This window comes from Nomascus leucogenys, chromosome 22a (genome assembly GCF_006542625.1).
Source record: "Nomascus leucogenys isolate Asia chromosome 22a, Asia_NLE_v1, whole genome shotgun sequence".
Lineage (NCBI taxonomy): Eukaryota > Metazoa > Chordata > Mammalia > Primates > Hylobatidae > Nomascus > Nomascus leucogenys.
Genome location: NC_044402.1, coordinates 131,721,577 through 131,740,178, shown reverse-complemented (window position 1 = coordinate 131,740,178; position 18,602 = coordinate 131,721,577). Strand labels below are relative to the sequence as shown.

At 34.9% G+C, this 18,602-nt stretch overlaps 2 protein-coding genes across 3 annotated transcripts in view; one reads left to right on the top strand and one right to left on the bottom strand.

The window, feature by feature from the left end:
- Positions 1 to 18,602, bottom strand: part of PSMD1 (proteasome 26S subunit, non-ATPase 1) — a 114,435-nt gene that overhangs the window by 44,539 nt on the left and 51,294 nt on the right. The window lies entirely within an intron of this gene.
- On the top strand, positions 553 to 18,362 carry HTR2B (5-hydroxytryptamine receptor 2B). Of its 2 annotated transcripts, none has more exons than XM_030804260.1 (4): positions 553 to 804; positions 2,031 to 2,365; positions 11,773 to 11,973; positions 16,293 to 18,362. In XM_030804260.1, exons 2-4 carry the CDS (start codon positions 2,140 to 2,142, stop codon positions 17,183 to 17,185), a joined length of 1,320 nt encoding a protein of 439 aa, XP_030660120.1. In that variant the 5' UTR covers positions 553 to 804; positions 2,031 to 2,139; the 3' UTR covers positions 17,186 to 18,362. The 2 variants fall into 2 exon arrangements, with proteins under 2 accessions (XP_030660120.1, XP_030660119.1); XM_030804259.1 differs by having other exon boundaries at positions 1,646 to 2,365; positions 16,293 to 17,462.

Below are 18,602 nucleotides of genomic sequence, written 5' to 3'. Positions count from 1 at the left end.
ATACTAAGCTGGCCTTAGAGAAAACTTAAACAGCATAACTATTAAGATTTAAACACCAATTATCTGAAATAAGGCAAAAACGTATTTTCATTACTTGTATTTTCTCCAATGTAAAATCTATGGGGAGAAAAAGCTGTGAACCACTCCTAAACCCAGAGATCATCTGTTTAAAAATAAGCAGTAAAAAAGTTTCTGCTAAAACCTATGTATACATGTAGAAATCAGGCCTTTCTGTGCTCTTCTATATAAGGTTGCAACCAGAGCAAATTAATGGTGTTCCACAGCAAAGGCACAAAAGCTAGATAAGAATCTTGTTTCACTGCTAGAAGTCAGAACTGTAGAAATCACTACAGGCTTTTAAAAGGGCAGAATCTTCAAAGAATGAAACCTCTGAAATAGCTAGATTATATCTTATTTTTTCTCAAATGCGAAAAACAGCTCAGGTGTAATCCCACACAAAACTATCTGAAGCTAAAATAATCAAGTTTATTACAGTCCCCTCAAATATTAAAGAGAGTTCTTAAAAATATAACTTGAATAAGAGGCATGAACTGGTTCAACACGCTTAACAGTGGTTTTATGAATTACAATGAATGCTGCTATTCTCTAAAAATGAATGTATCAAAGAGGAAATAACCTCCTTGGCATGCTTGCAGCTATACAACGTATTTGTTTCACTGCTTTCAACCGCCTGTGCTGGAGGCTCCGAATAAGTCAATGGGAGGAGGATTTCAGTCACGGCAGCAAGCAAGTCTAGTGAACAGATAAGATGACATGCTCGGCAAAATAACAACGAAACCAGAGGTAAGCATTTAATAAACACATATGGAATTAATCTAAAGGTTTTTTTTTTAATCTTCAAGAATTCTGCTATCATAATCTTTCATTTCTATTCAGTGGTTTAAAAATCAAAATGAAAAATTTACTAATGCTAAAGCAGAGTTTTTAAAAACGTGATTTGTACATTTGATGAACAAATAAATGGTTTAATCTTCCTTTTGGCTTCCCTTTCTTCTCAAGACAACTGGGAAGGTTCAAAAAATAAACACTACTTAAAACAAAAAAAGAATTGGTTTGAATTTGGCAAATTTAATGATTAAATTTAGAACACAATTGTTGCAAAGACATACCATGAGAGATGAAATTACTAAAAACAATTATTTGGATCCTACTAATACCTATATTTTTTCCTTCTCTCAAACTAAAGGAAATCTAAAATGACATTTATATCAGCACTCACAAACCTGATCAGACAAAGCCAATTACATATAAGGATCCCTAGCTGGTAAATCGTTTATTTAGACCCTTGTTGGGCTTTGAGTGTTTCTAGGTGGGTGGCCAGTGCATACTAAAAGTTCTATTCTCAACTACAGTGTTTCGACTTTTCTATTCTTCTGTAAGTCAAGGTAAAAAGACATTCAAGGGTCAGGAAATACCTAACTTTTTATTATAACCATTGAAAAAATTAATGTGTCTTCTGTTTCATTAACTGAGCAACATCAGAAATACAGTATATTTGGAGAATTGGCTGCATTGTCACAAATGCACAACAGACTTACTAAGAAGGGAAGGGCTATGAAGTTCAAGTGTTTTTACCACTTTCAGAAATGAATAAAATAATGCAATCTATGTATTTTGTATCTAGGGGGAACTCTCTGGCATGCAAGTTCAAACACGACTCTACAACTACGGCAGAAAAAGAGAGAGAGAAACTAAAAAATATATATATATCCTATTTTTTTTCCCACAGCTATCAGTTTCTTTCACTGAGCTTTCCTAAATTTAAGCCTCTAGAAAATAATAAATACTTGGAGATCTTACCTACAAACATGGACAGATGTGTGTATGCGCTCATTTTAGAGAACTTGAATTTTTTTTTTTAAAGGAAGGTGTCAACTTTGGCTTTTGAGTGTTTGGCATGGGTACAATGCCTTAAAAAAACAGATGAGCAGCTTAGCTACTAACCATGCTGACCACCATTCGGAACGGGATTGAATCACAGAAAAACAGCAAATGGCTCTCTCTTACAGAGTGTCTGAACTTCAAAGCACAATTCCTGAGCACATTTTGCAGAGCACCTTTGTTCACGTTATCTCTTCTAACTGGTCTGGATTACAGACAGAATCAATACCAGAGGAAATGAAACAGATTGTTGAGGAACAGGGAAATAAACTGCACTGGGCAGCTCTTCTGATACTCATGGTGATAATACCCACAATTGGTGGAAATACTCTTGTTATTCTGGCTGTTTCGCTGGAGAAAAAGCTGCAGTATGCTACTAATTACTTTCTAATGTCCTTGGCGGTGGCTGATCTGCTGGTTGGATTGTTTGTGATGCCAATTGCCCTCTTGACAATAATGTTTGGTAAGTATTTCACTTTGTTTGTGCCATCAAACCACAGAACTATGATATACTATTAGAGAACGGACACTCATTTAATCTTTACTTTTCTTGAAATAAAAGATGAACTTGGACTATTTAAAGATACGGCAAGTAAACAATCCCTTGTTTTACATCATTCTCTATGGTTGATCATCAGTTTTAAAGAGCAAAAAATATTTTTTGGAAACTATTTTTCTCCCTCCTAAGCTAGCTAATAAAATCATTTAAAAAGTCATTCAAGTTAGTGATACTTATAGATTCTGAATATATTACCTATAAATTATAGTGAATAGGCCTACACTTTAACTTTTCTACACTGATACTTTTTTTCCTTAAAGCAATAACTAGTACACTTCCGGGACAGATATGCGCTGGGTTAACGATAAGGTCTTTGAATCACTAAATCCCAATTTAAATCGCTAAACCCCAGTTTAAAATTGGAATTGTCCAAAAATTCTTATTATAGCTCTTAATAGTTTGTATATTATAAACTTGAACACAATTCCTACATATGTGTCATGTTAAGAAAAATTATGTTTAGTTGCTGAAGGAAATGGTTTGGCTCAGAGTGTCCAAAGAGATGATCCACCTATTTAATTTTTTATGATACATGGGAATCTGTGTTCCTGATAGGCCTCTAAGTTAGTAAGTGGATTAAAACCTAGTTATTGCTATAATAAAAGGTATAGTTTGACACTGAAATCTTAGTTTGTTATAATAAAAAAATAAAATAGATACAAGTAGTTCCAGATTTCTGCATATCATCTCTAGTTATAAAACCTGGGTAAACACAAATAATTCTGCTGATGAATTATGAGGGCTCCTAGACCCTTGGAATCAGCATTAAATTTAACTGATTCAATGCTTGGTGTAAACCGATATTCCATTCATAAACTGCCTAAGCAAAATGATTACTTGTGGCAGACATAGTTTCTTAGAATTATATTTACTTATATGAAGATAAAAATATTTTAAGTTATAGAAGTAAAATTTATTAAACTAGAATCCATATTAGAAGGTAAAAAACCCCTGCTATTCCAACTATTATACCCAGGTTTTACACATTACCATTTTATAAGTAATAACAGAAAAATATCTAAAACTATTATCAGATAGTAACAGGTTTAAACCTTCCATTTTAAATCAACATTTAGCTGGGCTTTAAAATAAATCAAGAAAATTATGTGACAGGACAAGCAGTAATCAGTAAAGTTCTACTGCTTTAATTAGACTTTCTAATAATTAATAGTCTTTCTATCTCCCTGTTTTATAAATTTGTAATCTTTTAAGTAATCTAATGCTGCATGAAACCATGAAAAATAATTAAGAAATCCTACTAACATAGAGAACATAAAGAACCCTAATTCTGAATAAAGCTTAAAAGAAAGTACTATGTAGAAATATATATGCATATTTGATAAATATTGTACAGGCATATGATTCCAGCTCTCACCTCCATGTGCATAATAGTAGCTTAAGATGTAAAATCATACTCTTCAAACTGTGCTTTGCTAGGCATACAAAAAATGTCAAAATGCTTATTTCAGACTACCATAAAATTTAATACGTCATTCAATACATGAAATTGAAAGAATTATGCAGAAGTGAATTTTAGCTTTAAAATCTTTGAGCCCATAAATATCAAACATCTATTATATGCAAAGTACCATGGCAGATACTAAAATTATCAGCTAAATGGTTAAGGAATCTTAAAAGGCAAAGTACCATAGAATTAAAGTGAGCTAACAAGCAAAATACAAAAACAGGTAACAAAGGTAATTCCATGTATTCTATAGAAAAATAGGTATCCAGCAGCTGAAAACTTTAAGTGTATATTTAAAATGTTGGTACCCAAGATATCCTTAGCAATACAAGTTAGCAGAAAACCCAACATATGTTAACATAAAATATGTGAAATGTCTTCATATTTATGTCTTAAATAATTGATAGATATTTTAATAGTATTTCATTCTTCCAAATGTTTGTTAACTTTAAATTTATTTTTATTTATTTATTTTAATAGAGATGGAGTCTGGCAATGTTGCCTGGGCTGGCCTCAAACTCTCTGGTTCAAGCAATCCTCTGGCTTCAGCCTCTCAAGTAGCTAGGATTACAGGCACATTCCACCATGCCTGGCTCATGTTTGTTAATTTCTAATTACAAAATAAAATATTTTATAGCCCCAAACACTTTTACTGTCAGAATTAAGTTGTATAGTGGGGTTTGTAGATTTTTAAAAAATGAACAAATCTGTGAACACTCATCTAATACATTATTGCATTAATTATTTAAAGCATAATTCAATTTCTATGAAAAAATGTAGGAAAAAAACACGTTGCCCTCTAACAAACTTCAAAGGATGAATTCATAAATTGGGAACTGCATGTATTACAAATACATGACTTCAAATACTAAGATATTTTTATAACCTTTTGCAAGTTAATAAACACTAAGATTTTTCTAAACTAATGCATTTATAGGAACTTCTGATAACTTTAAAAGGCAGAATTAGACTTTACACTCTTATTGTAGTGGTAATCTTCAGGACTTCTAACGTTTGTACAAACAAGTGTTCTTGGTTCTATGATAAAAGATTAACTATCACTATGACCAATAATTTTAGCTATCTCAGGGGAATTCAATGAAAGCAACACAAAAACTATACTAGCTCGTAGTCTAATAAAATGAAATTTTAAAAGTAAGAGCAGTAAAATATAAAAGTGGACCTTGTGTCCTTATACTGAGAGATATTTTATTCAACCACTGATCTGTATAATATTTAACAATATACAGTTTGAATTCCTATCTTCCCAAGATTATGACAACTCAGACACAACATTGTCTTTCAAATGAGTTGTGCTAGGGCAATTTTTCTGCCACTTCTTCCTATCTGGGAGCACTGGACTTCATCTTTACAGTTCTAGTTTTTTATTGTCTTGTCCATAATTCCTAAAATCCATGATCACAAATCAACTGCTTATAACATAAGGCTTGAAAATACCTACATTAGAAATACTTGAGCAAGAAAACAACACCTTATGCTGATATAAAAAACACAGGATGTTAAGAGCTTCTCTGAACCTTTCTTTCATTTTATAAGTGATTTAAAAAGTAACAGGGGAGGCTGGGCATGGTGGCTCACGCCTGTAATCCCAGCCCTTTGGGAGGCTGAAACAGATGGATCACCTGAGGTCAGGAGTTCGAGACCAGCCTGGCCAACATGGCGAAACCCCGTCCCTACTAAAAATACAAAAATTAGCTGGGCATGGTGGTACGTGCCTGTAGTCCCAGCTACTCGGGAGACTGAGGCAGGAGAATAGCTTGAACCCGGGAGGCGGAGTTGCAGTGAGCCGAGATGGTGCCACTGCACTCCAGCCTGGGTGACTGAGTGAGGCTCCGTTTCAAAAAAGAAAAAAAAAAAAAAAAAAGGGAAAATATGGCATCTGACCATCCATTGGGCATTATTGGTTTATTTATAAGTTTTTCTTTTTGAGATGGAGTCTCATTCTGTTGCCCAGACTGCAGGGCAGTGGCATGATCTTGGTTCACTGCAACCTCCACCCACAGGTTCAAACGATTCTCCTGCCTCAGCCTCCTGAGTAGCTGGGACTACAGGCGCAGGCCACCACACCTGGCTAAGTTTTGTATTTTCAGTAGAGATGGGGTTTTGCCACGTTGGCTACGCTGGTCTTGAACTCCCGACCTCAGGTGATCCACCAAACCTGGCTATAACTTGTTTTAATTGATGCCTCATGATCTATAAGTTCAAACAGTATCCGTGGTATAGTTGAAAGAGAGTATATAAAATGGCTGAAAAGGCTGTTTGAAGCAAGACATCCCAGGGTTTGAATCCTGGTTCTCCTGTGTTGGATCAAGCAAGTCACTTATTGTTTCAGAGTTCAATCACTTATTATTTCAGAGTTCAATCACCTTGTCAAGCAGGGCCCAGCATCTTATAAGCACTAATAGTAATTGGTAGAGTACTGCATGCAAATTAAATACGATTTAGTTGAGATTAAGTCTAATCAGAGATGAAAGAAATGTATAGCAGTAAGAGAAAAATGGCAGTTATTCATTTATGCAGTAAAATGTTAGCCTACCCAATTCTGAAATGGAGGAGAAAAGCAATTAATCAAAGGCACTTCTTTTTGTAAAGTGGAAATTTTAAAAACTAGGAAAAAATTTTGTAAGCATTAAAATGCTTAAATCATTTAAAACACTATCATATTAGACACTGAACCCCAGGATAACTCATATGCTCAAATGTAGTGAAAAAAGTAAAAAACAAAACAGAAACTTTCAAAGAATAATTTGAACTGAACTATGTCTTTCTTTTCTGGAAGATAAAGACAGAAGTATTAGAATTTCTGAGATAAATGTTATTTGAAAATTATGTTCTTTTTGGACAAAAGAACTATTTATGATTTGTCCTGCTGCAATAAGTTCATGAACTGAGTACCTGTGTAAACTCTATAGGAACAGCCCACTTGGAATGCCTTTAAAAATAGTCTTTTACATCCTCCAAAGGGAAACATTTTATGTCCCAGATTTATGGACTGATGTTAATTATTTTCCGGACAAATGGTGTAACCTGACTTTCCAAACTAAAAAGCTGCCCAAAGGTTAAGCAGGTTTCAGATAAAATAATTCTGCCTCATCAAGATATGGGGTTTCTAGTAAAAATCCTCAGGTTTCTGTACTAATTCAAAAGAAGGCAAAAACAAAAAAAAAACCCAAATCAACAAAAAACCCAGGCATGCAATGCATACAGGTTATTTTCCTGTACCATATATAAAATAAACGGTAGTTAAAATTCAACATTAGTAAAAAACATACTTTTATGACAAATTTAATTCAAAGTTAAACAGAGTTAAACTGTTCTCAGCCCATCCTCCCTCATCCCCTGAAAGTACAGCTTAAAGTTTTAAGCTGAATCAGATGCATGCACTTTTGCTACAGCAGGTAGAAAGACAAACACTCTTATTTCATACTGATGATTTGGCTTGTTTCTATGTAGGAGTGTTTTCATGGCTGAGTTAGTTGGCTAGTTTCTGTTAAACAATAGTAATAAGCATTAACATTTATTGAGCGTTTTCTTTATGCCAGGAACTGTTCTAAACGCTTCACATGTATTTAATCATCATCCATATAAACTCTATTAAAGAAATCCTATAAAACAGGTACTATTATCCCCATTTTACAGAGGACAGAGAAGCAGAAGGATAAGTAATCTGTTCAAGATTACAAAGTAAGTGGCAGAGACATGATTTAAACCCAGGAGGACTGATTCTAGAATTCACACTCTTAACCCTTATTACTCTGCTTTCTCAAATGCCAATGAGAAATTCGACCAGCCAAAACTGTCATATTTGGCATACAGAACCAACATTTATATCTTAAATAACCCCATGTAACTGTTAAGAGGATCACAGAATTTTTTTCCCCTAGGAACAAGTTAGAACTCAGTATTCTTTTCAGTTAAAGTTGTAATTCATATTAAGTGGAAAAGAATACTTGAGCGTCAACCTATACTTGTACAAATACTTCAGATGACTGCAAGATCTCTTTTCTGTGGAAGGTATTAGACCTAAGCCCATACTTATGAAGTTGTTGAACCTTGTCTGGGAGACAAATAAAAATTTATATAACTGAATGACAGCTCCTACCATCCCTTATGTATGGCAGAATTTAAAGCATAGTCTTCATTTTAAACAATAAAATATTTGCGCTACTGATATTCTTTAGATAATTAAACAATTGTCTAAAAGACAAAACCCATCTAGGACTTGTTTCGTTGCTTTAATATTCAGTCAGTAATTATTTCAGGCGTTCACAGAAATGCTATTATTCTTTCTTAATTTTAATGAAAGAGTCTAATTTAGAGCCCCAGAATAACAGTAATTTAGTTGAAGAACCTAGTAACTTATTTCCCTCAGACTGACTCTTAGATATACGTTTCTTTCTTTCCATTTAAGTATGTAACTGTTTCATTTCGTTATTTCAAATTTTCAATGTCTTAAGTCTTTGTGGAAGTACATTGGACAGAATACATTGCAACAAATAAACGTAATTAGAAATTCTTAAAACCAAAATTCCTAAAATAAACGTTTTGAAATAAAGTATTTCACCATACCAACTTAACCTTTAATTTAGTTATTCTAAACAGAAATAAACTTTTCTGACTTTGAGCTAACTAAATTAATACTAACTAAAAAATGACTTTAGAATGAAAGTCTCTAGACTAGGAAAAGTCCCTTTATAAAACAAGTGTGTCTAGAACTGTTTTTAATTTCTATAAATTCCTAGATTACCCAAATCTATTAGGCATTTAAAAAAGCCTCTTTTTCTTTTTTGCGTTGTATATAGGGTTTCTATTAATTTAATGCAGTTATCTTTTTCTTTTATGTTATTTTCATAAAAACTATCCACCAGTGTTTCACAAAACTTGAAATCAGAAAGGCTTGGAATTGTAAAGATTCATCTCCCTTAATCTTAAATGTCAGTCTCATTCTTTCTTAAAGAAAATTCTGTATCACATCTCAATATTTCTGTTAACAATAAAGCACTAACTGTAATAAGAAAATTCTAGTGAATTTCAAGTGAGAATGAGTTTATAAATTCTGTTCAAAGTGAGGCTAACAGGGCTTCATAGGGTCACTTAAATCAGCACTAAAGAAACTTTCCTTCTTAGCCCACAATTAGGAGTATGTGGATCAGATGGTCAAATTCCAAAGACACATACTTTTTATATGAATTTTCTTATGGCTTCCTGCTTATGGCTACTAGATTTATGACTAGAATTTTCCAAACCTTAATCTTCAGAAGTATAATCCATAACTAGAATAGCTAAATAGACAGGTTTAAATAGTTGGCAAACCATTTTAAAAGATGTTACAGAGAGAGTAAGGACTTAAAGGAAGGAAATCTAAGATACAACACAGTAATTACCTGCCTTTTAAATCCTTAACTGCAATCAATATCTCTGACTATAGCTCTAGACGAGTATTTTTCTACCACCCTACTTACAGTCCTAAATCTAGAACTTCAGCTCAGTTTAGAATGTACCCTCATTTTTAGTAGTTTCCACTGCAAACTCTAAAATGATTCTTTTCACTCTACTTAGACTGTTAGTTTGCTTTAAAGCTGCCTGTGTCCAAGGTCCTTTTCCACTAAATGACAAAAAATCTGAATGCTATGGCTAAGAGTGAGAAAATCCAATTGATTAGATTTTCTCCAAACACCAGTTTCTCTGACTTAATTTATTCTGAGAGGCCTCCCATTAGTTCCTTTCCATGAGACATTGCAAGTGCCTGTAACCAACCCTACAATAGCAAACTTAGGTGCATCTTTCAAGACTCAGACACAAACCTTCCCAGAAAGTCTTCCAAAGCACTGCTTCTCAAATGTTAACTTGCATACAAATCACCTGGAAACCTTGTCTAACTGCAGAGTCTGATACAGTAGGTCTGAGATGAGACCCAAGAGCCCGCATATCTAAGTACCCAGGTGATGCTGATCCTCACTCTCCATCTTAAGAGCAAACTCTGAGTGGCAGTTCTAAATAACACTTTCAAATAATATTTAAATTTCAATAAATAAATGCCTCCCCTCCTTACCTCTATACTCAGACTTAATTATACCTGAATTTACTCATCTGCAAGATCAATGGTAATCTCTAAGGTTCCTGCCAGCTCAATAAATCTAACATTTACCACTTCTATCCCTTCCTACCCCAATTCAACAAGCAGGCACTAAGTTTATTTACAGTAATACACTGAAAAGTATGAATGACCCCTTCCACTTGATGCTTTAATCCCTTTTTAAGAAGCTGCTGAACATGGAACTAAGTCCCAATCATTTATTCTTTCTGAGTAAAAGTTTGTGCTGATTTTGTTACTTTGTTCCTAGAAAGAAATGTTTTAATATTCCTATTTAGAATGCCACATACCAACTCTGGAAACAGAAGGTACCAAAAAGTAGACGTGTCAGCCTTGCTACCTTTTGCATACTTTGTGAAGTGCCCAAATATTTTTCACTGAAATCCTGACTTTAAAAAAATCTCCTACTTGATGCTTGAAAATAACATAGCCAAATCTATCTAAAAACTCTGCCCCTAAATTATGCAATTTTTTTTTTTTTTTTAGTCTGAGATTTTAATCTCTCTCCACTCCCAGGATCCTTAAATTTTAAACAGTTCATAATAGAAGAGTCTCTTGTTGTTCTGTAATCCTGAGATGATTATCCTGGTTTTCCTTCAATTATGACAATCACTTTATACCTGTCAAAGTCAGATATACCTGCAATAGCCAGAAGAAAAGTAGATTACATTTTATCAGTGGGCATATAACAATCAAATCCTAAAAGAGACTTAGATAATCTCACATGCATGACATTTGTTCTCTACAGGAGTTAAACTGGATTCTAATGGAAATATCCTAGGGGGAATTCTAAAATTTTAGTTGTTTTGAAACTGTAAACATGTAAGTGGTGGGTGTTATAATGCATAACATATTAAATTCACATATGTATGAACATCTGTGTAAGTAAATTTATTGGAAAACTATGCAGAATATTCAATATCACATCCACACCTAAAATTTTTTTAAGGTTAATATTTCTAAAGTGCTTAAGACTATATGAGGTATGCAATGTTTTTTATAAGAGTTTGTTAAATAAATTAAGTAGTACGTCTAACCCTGAGATTTTCTTTTCAAACCAAAAGTCTGTACCAATTATTATATCTCCAGTTTTTGGAGTGAATGATGGAATATAGAAGGGGAAACAATCTACTTTTCTTCCGGATAATCTGAAGCCATTCCTTTTGCAATCTTTATTTGAGAACTATTTCTGTCAAAAAAATCATTCCACTATTTCACCAAACTAGAGAATGCTATAAACAAGGATCTTGCTGCTAGTTATTGCCAGAAGTGAGCCCAAAACCCAGGTGTCACAGAGACTCCCATTCTAATATGCTTTTTGTCATACTGTTTCCTCTACATGGTAAAATGTTTTCTTTTTATACAACAGCAACTTAAAAATAAATACCAAGGTTAAGTTATAGTCACAACACTACATAAATTTTAAAAAGATCACAAATGGAATCGACAAAAGAGCAAAGGTCACAATAATGCTAAAAAGTTAAACTGCTGCTGACTTAGAAAACAGGTATAATTATTATACAAAATAGAAAATGTATTTAAAAGTTACCATCCACAGAAATATTGAATTTAATGTTGTCTCCATTATCTGAAGTTAAACATTATGTTGTTAAAGTTATAAAATTTCAGATGAGTAACAAAAAAGACAAAAGATGTATCACCTGAAAAACTGTAGACTGAAGGTTGCCATTTTATAGGAGAAAATGTTTGTCTTGTTTTTGTTTCTTTCAGAGGCTACGTGGCCCCTCCCACTTGTTCTATGTCCTGCCTGGTTATTTCTTGACGTTCTCTTTTCAACCGCATCCATCATGCATCTCTGTGCCATTTCAGTGGATCGTTATATAGCCATCAAAAAGCCAATCCAGGCCAATCAATATAACTCACGGGCTACAGCATTCATCAAGATTACAGTGGTGTGGTTAATTTCAATAGGTACGTAGAGAATGCTAGAGTGTGGGTGGTATACAAAGTCTTTGGTTCCACTTGGCTAGGAGAATACCAGGTCTGGTAGGCAATGAAACTCAGCATGAGAGGTCAAGCCAGCCTACTGATACATTAACATAAGCTCCTTATGTCATTGCATTTATCATACAGCTTCTAAACCATACTATTGGTAAAAAGTGTGACGAATAACAAAGCTCATGTCCTCAGAAAGAACCATCTGCACAGTGTTTATTGAGATTTCTTTCTGCTTAGATTTCTATATGCAGAAAGGTTAAGTTTGAGAACAGTTTTCATAATTATGGTCTAGCTAGCATTTGGAATCCTGCAATTACATTAAAATAACAAGAAATGAAATGCATCTTAAATCACATTTTAAAAGATTAATAAGAGAAAAAACAAAAATAACTCAAACATTTTGTAGGCAGGTATCAAAGAACACAAACTCATCTTGGAAGCCAACATTTCAGTACATATGTGTACAGATTAAAGGCAGTTAAGTGTCTGCTTAAGTGGGTTTTTTGTTTTTTTCTTTTTCTGGAGACAGGGTCTTGCTCTGTCACCCAGGCTAGAGTGCAATGGAACAATCATGGTTCACTGCTGCCTCGACTTCCTGGGCTCAAGCGATCCTCCCACCTCAGCCTCCCAAGTAGCTGGGACTACAGGCGCACAGCACCACGCCTGGCTAATTTTTGTATTTTTGGTAGAGATGGGGTTTTGTCATGTTGCCCAAGCTGGTCTCAAACTCCTGAGCTCTGGCAATCCCCCTGCCCCAGCCTCCCAAAGTGCTGGGATTACAGGCATGAGTTACTGTGCTTGTGTTTTGAGTATGTTTAATTAAAAGTTTTAAGAGAGATGCAAAGAAAACATACTGATGTTCAGAAATTATTTATAAAAGAAATCCTTTTTCTTCTAAATCATCTTATGGCCCTGTACTCATCTATAATACTCAAAGCTATACTTCTTATCACGAAGTATGTGTAAATCATTCAAAGCTCTTATACGTTAGTATCAGAAAAACAAATAGACTTGCAAAAATTACAATGGTTTGACCAGCAGATTTGCTTTTTCCTTGTAAAAATATTTCAAAGAGGCAAAAAATTAAGAGACCTGGAATACTTACATTACTCCTCCCTAATCCGAGTAGGAGCACTGGGACAAAAACAGCAAGAAAGCAAAACAATGACATTGACCTTTATATTCCTGAAATGATGATATAAGGGCTTGACCTCTTTGAAAAAGTTTGGAGGTAAAAGCAAGCTGTGTTACTCCTCTGGTGTGGGAAAAAAGCAGGGTCAAGAAAAAGTCTATTCAGAATGAAGAGATTTAAAAACAGTGAGAAAAGGCTAGTTGAGGGGGCAGATGCCGACAGAGCAGAACCAGCCCCCCAAAAGCAGCTACAGAAAGGGAATGGGAGACAATGGGTGAAAATTAAAATTTGAAGTGGAGAGGAGGAAAACTATAAAAAAAAGACATATTTATGCCAGATGACTCACATTTGGTAAACTCACTGCAACGAGGGAGAGGGCAAGGGAGAGTGTGAGGTATGTGTATATTGGGGTGGGGTGGGAGAGTAGGACAGAGAAAGGGAAAAAAAGTTGAAGAAACGGATCCTTAAGAATAATTAGAATATTTGAAACTGTGAAATGTGATCAAGCTAATAAGGTAAGCAGCCTGCTGGTATAAATGGCATCTAAATTAAGGCTGGATACCATCAATGTATAAATTGACCACATTTTTATTGAGTGTTTATAATGTGCTAGGTACTAAGAATACACAGATGATCAAGAAAAAGAATCTTTGCACTCAAGAAAGGCAGACATATAAACAAATTACACTAATACAAAGTGATGAGTGATGCAGCAGAAAAAATAAAAGGAAGACTCATGATATATAGATTTAGAAATCCACTTCTTCCTTTTATAGGTAAGAAAAAAGAAACCTAGAGGTTTTAATCAGTTGGCTTAAGAACTCTTACAGCTTTTCAGCACCAAGGCCAAGATCAACGCTCTTTCACTTCATTGCACTGTCTTGTAGAACTGATCACAAATTAGTAACTTGGAAAAAATGAAAATGCAGATGACAATAAGCTCAGTTTTGAAATTCTACAAAATGCTGAAGAGAGCTCACTCTCTTCTTTTGGATTTACAGTTATCCTAGGTAATACCTGGCAACAGAAAGTATAATAATATAACAGGGTAAGGGCATAAAAAGTACCAGTGAAAACTTTTACAGTTGTTGACCAACAAGCTGGATAGGAAAGCAGTGTGAGTCTTGATATTAATAGAATGTAAAAATTGAGATGAATGAAGTCTCATTAATAGAATGAGTTAATAGAATGTGAAAACTGAGACGGATGAATGAACTAGAGATAAAAATAACAGTAAACAGAAGTTCTCTAGGAGTGAAGGGTAGCAAGACAAGGAAGGGAAGTATTAGAGTTCATAATCTTAGGGATTGTTTTAAGTAGACTTGTGGATGGCTTTAGTGCAAATAATAATAATTAGAGTCAAAGAGTTCAAGAAATATAAAATTAAGGTCTTAGAAGGGTCATGAATGGGATGAAGTTGTGGAAAATGCTGGCACTGGAGCAGTGGAGAGAAGACTATAGCAGGTATTGAAGCCATTGATGAAGATGAACAAATGTCATGGACGTTAACAGAAAAGCAAGACGGAGAAGACAGTATTAAGTAGATAAAATAAACTTCAAAAGGCAAGTGTTTTGGGGGAGAAATAAACAGTGGAATGGTGATCTGAAAGTAACAGGGTAAAGCAGGGGTCAGCAAACTTTTTCTATAAAGGGTAAGACAGCAAATATTTTGGGCTTGCAGGGCGTATATGGTTTCTGTCACAGCTCCTGCACTCTGCTGCAGTAGAACAAAAGCAGCCACAGACAATATGTTATTAACAAATGGGAGTGGCAGTGTGCCAATAAAACTTTTACAAAAATAGAATGTGGGCCAATGGTCCTCAAACTGTAGTATAATGACCCTGGTGTAGAACAAGTATACAGAATCCTCTTTCTGGCGGTGTACATGAGGAAACGTAGAGAAAGTAATGACCTCTGTTAGAAAAGGTTTGAGGAACATATTCTTGTCAATGGCTCTTTAGCTACCATAAAAAGGGTGTGCAGATGAGGGGTGCTCTTGGATTCACAAAACAACACAAGGATTCCAGAGATTTCTAAAGATCAATTAATTCGGACATTTAAAAAATATCTGCTGTTTCAAATAAAAAGATTTAGGTCAACCCCTATATTATTTGTCTTTCTAATAAGCTACTTCACCAAGCAACAACATATTTAAATACTTACTTCATGGTATTTAAAGATCAGAAAATTAACATGAGGTGTATTTCTTCCCTACGTCATAGAAGAACTCTTCTTTTTTTTTTTTTTTTTTTGAGACAGAGTCTTACTTTGTCGTTGAGCGTGGAGGGCACTGGTGTGATCTCGGCTCACTGCAACCTTGGCCTCCTGGGTTCAAGTGATTCTCCCACCTTAGCCTCCCGAGTAGCTAGGACTACAGGCGCGTGCCACCATGCCTGGCTAATTTTCATATTTTTAGTAGAGATGGGGTTTTGCCATGTTGGCCAGGCTGGTCTGAAATTCCTGACCTCAAGTGATCCACCCCCACTTGGCCTCCCAAAGTGCTGGAATTACAGGTGTGAGCGCCACTGTGCCCAGGCTTCTACAGAAGAAGAAAGATTAAGAACTCATAATCTTTCAACATCACGATTCACACACACTCAAACTTTAGCACTTTTTAATGAACTTTAGTTTTCCCTAAGCAGTTAGATGGAAAGGATTAAAAGACATTCACACATATCAAAAGGTAAAACTGTTAAATGAAACTGTAACCTCAAAGATAAAACCAAGTAAAGATACTGAATAAATGTACTCTGAAGTGCCTCTAGATCAACTACACTGGATAATAAGAAAAAAGCAGGTTCTCTTCTGAATTTCTCTTCCTTAATCTGAGATAGCTTAAAAAACAAAAATAGATTATGAGAAATGTAGAATAAATGAAGACATTCTCTACTATATCATGGATATACTATAGCTTTAGGGGAGCTTTCATTATAAATCTGAAATTACTAACCAATCTCTTTGTTTAAAAACAGATTTGCTCACTTAGGTTCTGTTTGTCAAATCTTCAATGATGAATGCTTTGACAAATCCTGCGCTGTGGGTCCCAGGAATTATAATGCACCAACAAGCATAAAGTTGTAAGGATACAATCCAAAAGGATCTAATCTAAGAATTACAGGTCATAAAATGACTCAATTTATCTTGTTTTCCTCTTCCTTAGGCATTGCCATTCCAGTCCCTATTAAAGGGATAGAGACTGATGTGGACAACCCAAACAATATCACTTGTGTGCTGACAAAGGAACGTTTTGGCAATTTCATGCTCTTTGGCTCACTGGCTGCCTTCTTCACACCTCTTGCAATTATGATTGTCACCTACTTTCTCACTATCCACGCTTTACAGAAGAAGGCTTACTTGGTCAAAAACAAGCCACCTCAACGCCTAACATGGTTGACTGTGTCTACAGTTTTCCAAAGGGATGAAACACCTTGCTCGTCACCGGAAAAGGTGGCAATGCTGGATGGTTCTCGAAAGGACAAGGCTCTGCCCAACTCAGGTGATGAAACAGTTACGCGAAGAACATCCACAATTGGAAAAAAGTCAGTGCAGACCATTTCCAATGAACAGAGAGCCTCAAAGGTCCTAGGGATTGTGTTTTTCCTCTTTTTGCTTATGTGGTGTCCCTTCTTTATTACAAATATAACTTTAGTTTTATGTGATTCCTGTAACCAAACTACTCTCCAAATGCTCCTGGAGATATTTGTGTGGATAGGCTATGTTTCCTCAGGAGTGAATCCTTTGGTCTACACCCTCTTCAATAAGACATTTCGGGATGCGTTTGGCCGATATATCACCTGCAATTACCGGGCCACAAAGTCAGTAAAAACTCTTAGCAAACGCTCCAGTAAGATCTACTTCCGGAATCCAATGGCAGAGAACTCTAAGTTTTTCAAGAAACATGGTATTCGAAATGGGATTAATCCTGCCATGTACCAGAGTCCAATGAGGCTCCGAAGTTCAACCATTCAGTCTTCATCAATCATTCTACTAGATACACTTCTCCTCACTGAAAATGAAGGTGACAAAACTGAAGAGCAAGTTAGTTATGTATAGCAGAACTGGCAGTTGTCATCAAACATAATCATGAGTAAGATGATGAGTGAGATGTAAATGTGCCAAGAATATATTATATAAAGAATTTTATGTCATATATCAAATCATCTCTTTAACCTAAAAGTTAAGTATTAAGAATATCTAATTTTCCTAATTTGGACAAGATCATTCCAGGAAGAAAATAATTTTGTATAGCTACAAATGAAAACAATCCAGCACTCTGGTTAAATATTAAGGTATTCAAATGAAATAAAGTCAAATCAATAAATTTCAGGCTCTTAAAAAGAACCACTGTCATCATAAAATTTATTCGGTTCCTAATTATATGCAAAGTTGTGCTAAGAATGAAATAAAACAAAACAAACATTAGCCTTGCCTTCCAGGGCTTAAAAGCGTAAGGCATGATACAGAACAAAAGGAACACAGAGCTAAAAATAAGTGCACAAAACAGTGATCACATCTGGAGGTGAGTTAAGATTGCCATTTATAGTCTGATTTGGTTGAATGCAGTCATAATTTTCCTATAATCAGGAAACTGTTTTGATGGAAGGGATAGGAAGGATAGTAGCTGGATATCACACAAAATAACAGGAACTTGGAACTAGACCTGTTTGTTAAATGACTGATATTGGGCATCTACTCAGCACTAGGTGGGTCTACTGGAGAAGGAGGAAAAAGCAAATAAAATCGCTCTTGGGTACTTGAACCATATTAGGTTTCGTAGAGATATTAATTAACATGCACAAGCATGGGACCTTAATCAGGGATACAAACTTGAAGTCAGATCATGCTTGCCTATCTATGCTTGTCCAGTGACTCAAGTGAACTTCCAGCACAAAATTTTTTATTCATCCTTTCAGTATATTATTTTGCACTGTTAGATCTCAGAGTGAGTCCAACCTGTGCCACTTACTAGACAGCTTGATTAAATTTAGGAAAAATACTTAATTTCTTCAAGCCCCAGTATTCTCATCTACATTTTATACAATTCTTATGAGGATGAGTACATAGAAGGCAGTCAGTAAATGGTAGACAATTCAATCTACTTTTGATATATATTTTAATGCTCCTGTTATAAGTGCAAATTTAGGCTAAGGCGGTCTGCAGTGAAGACAACTCATACCTTAGCTTTTCCTTTTCAGGTTTACCCATATTTGTCCCTCAGCCTATGACTCTATTGCTGTCCTTCTGCAGGCAACTCAGTTTAGGATAATTACCTCAAGAAATATATTGGCTATGGAGAATCTCAGTGTGTAAGTGAACAAGGCATGTATTTTCACAGTGGCAGAATCCTTTGCTAGAATGAGGCTCTAATACATAAATCCTGATCTGTTATGATTCCTTACTGGCTATATATAATCTGCTGGGAAGAGTATATCATACACATTTAATTTCTAAATCATCAAAGCTTTAGGCA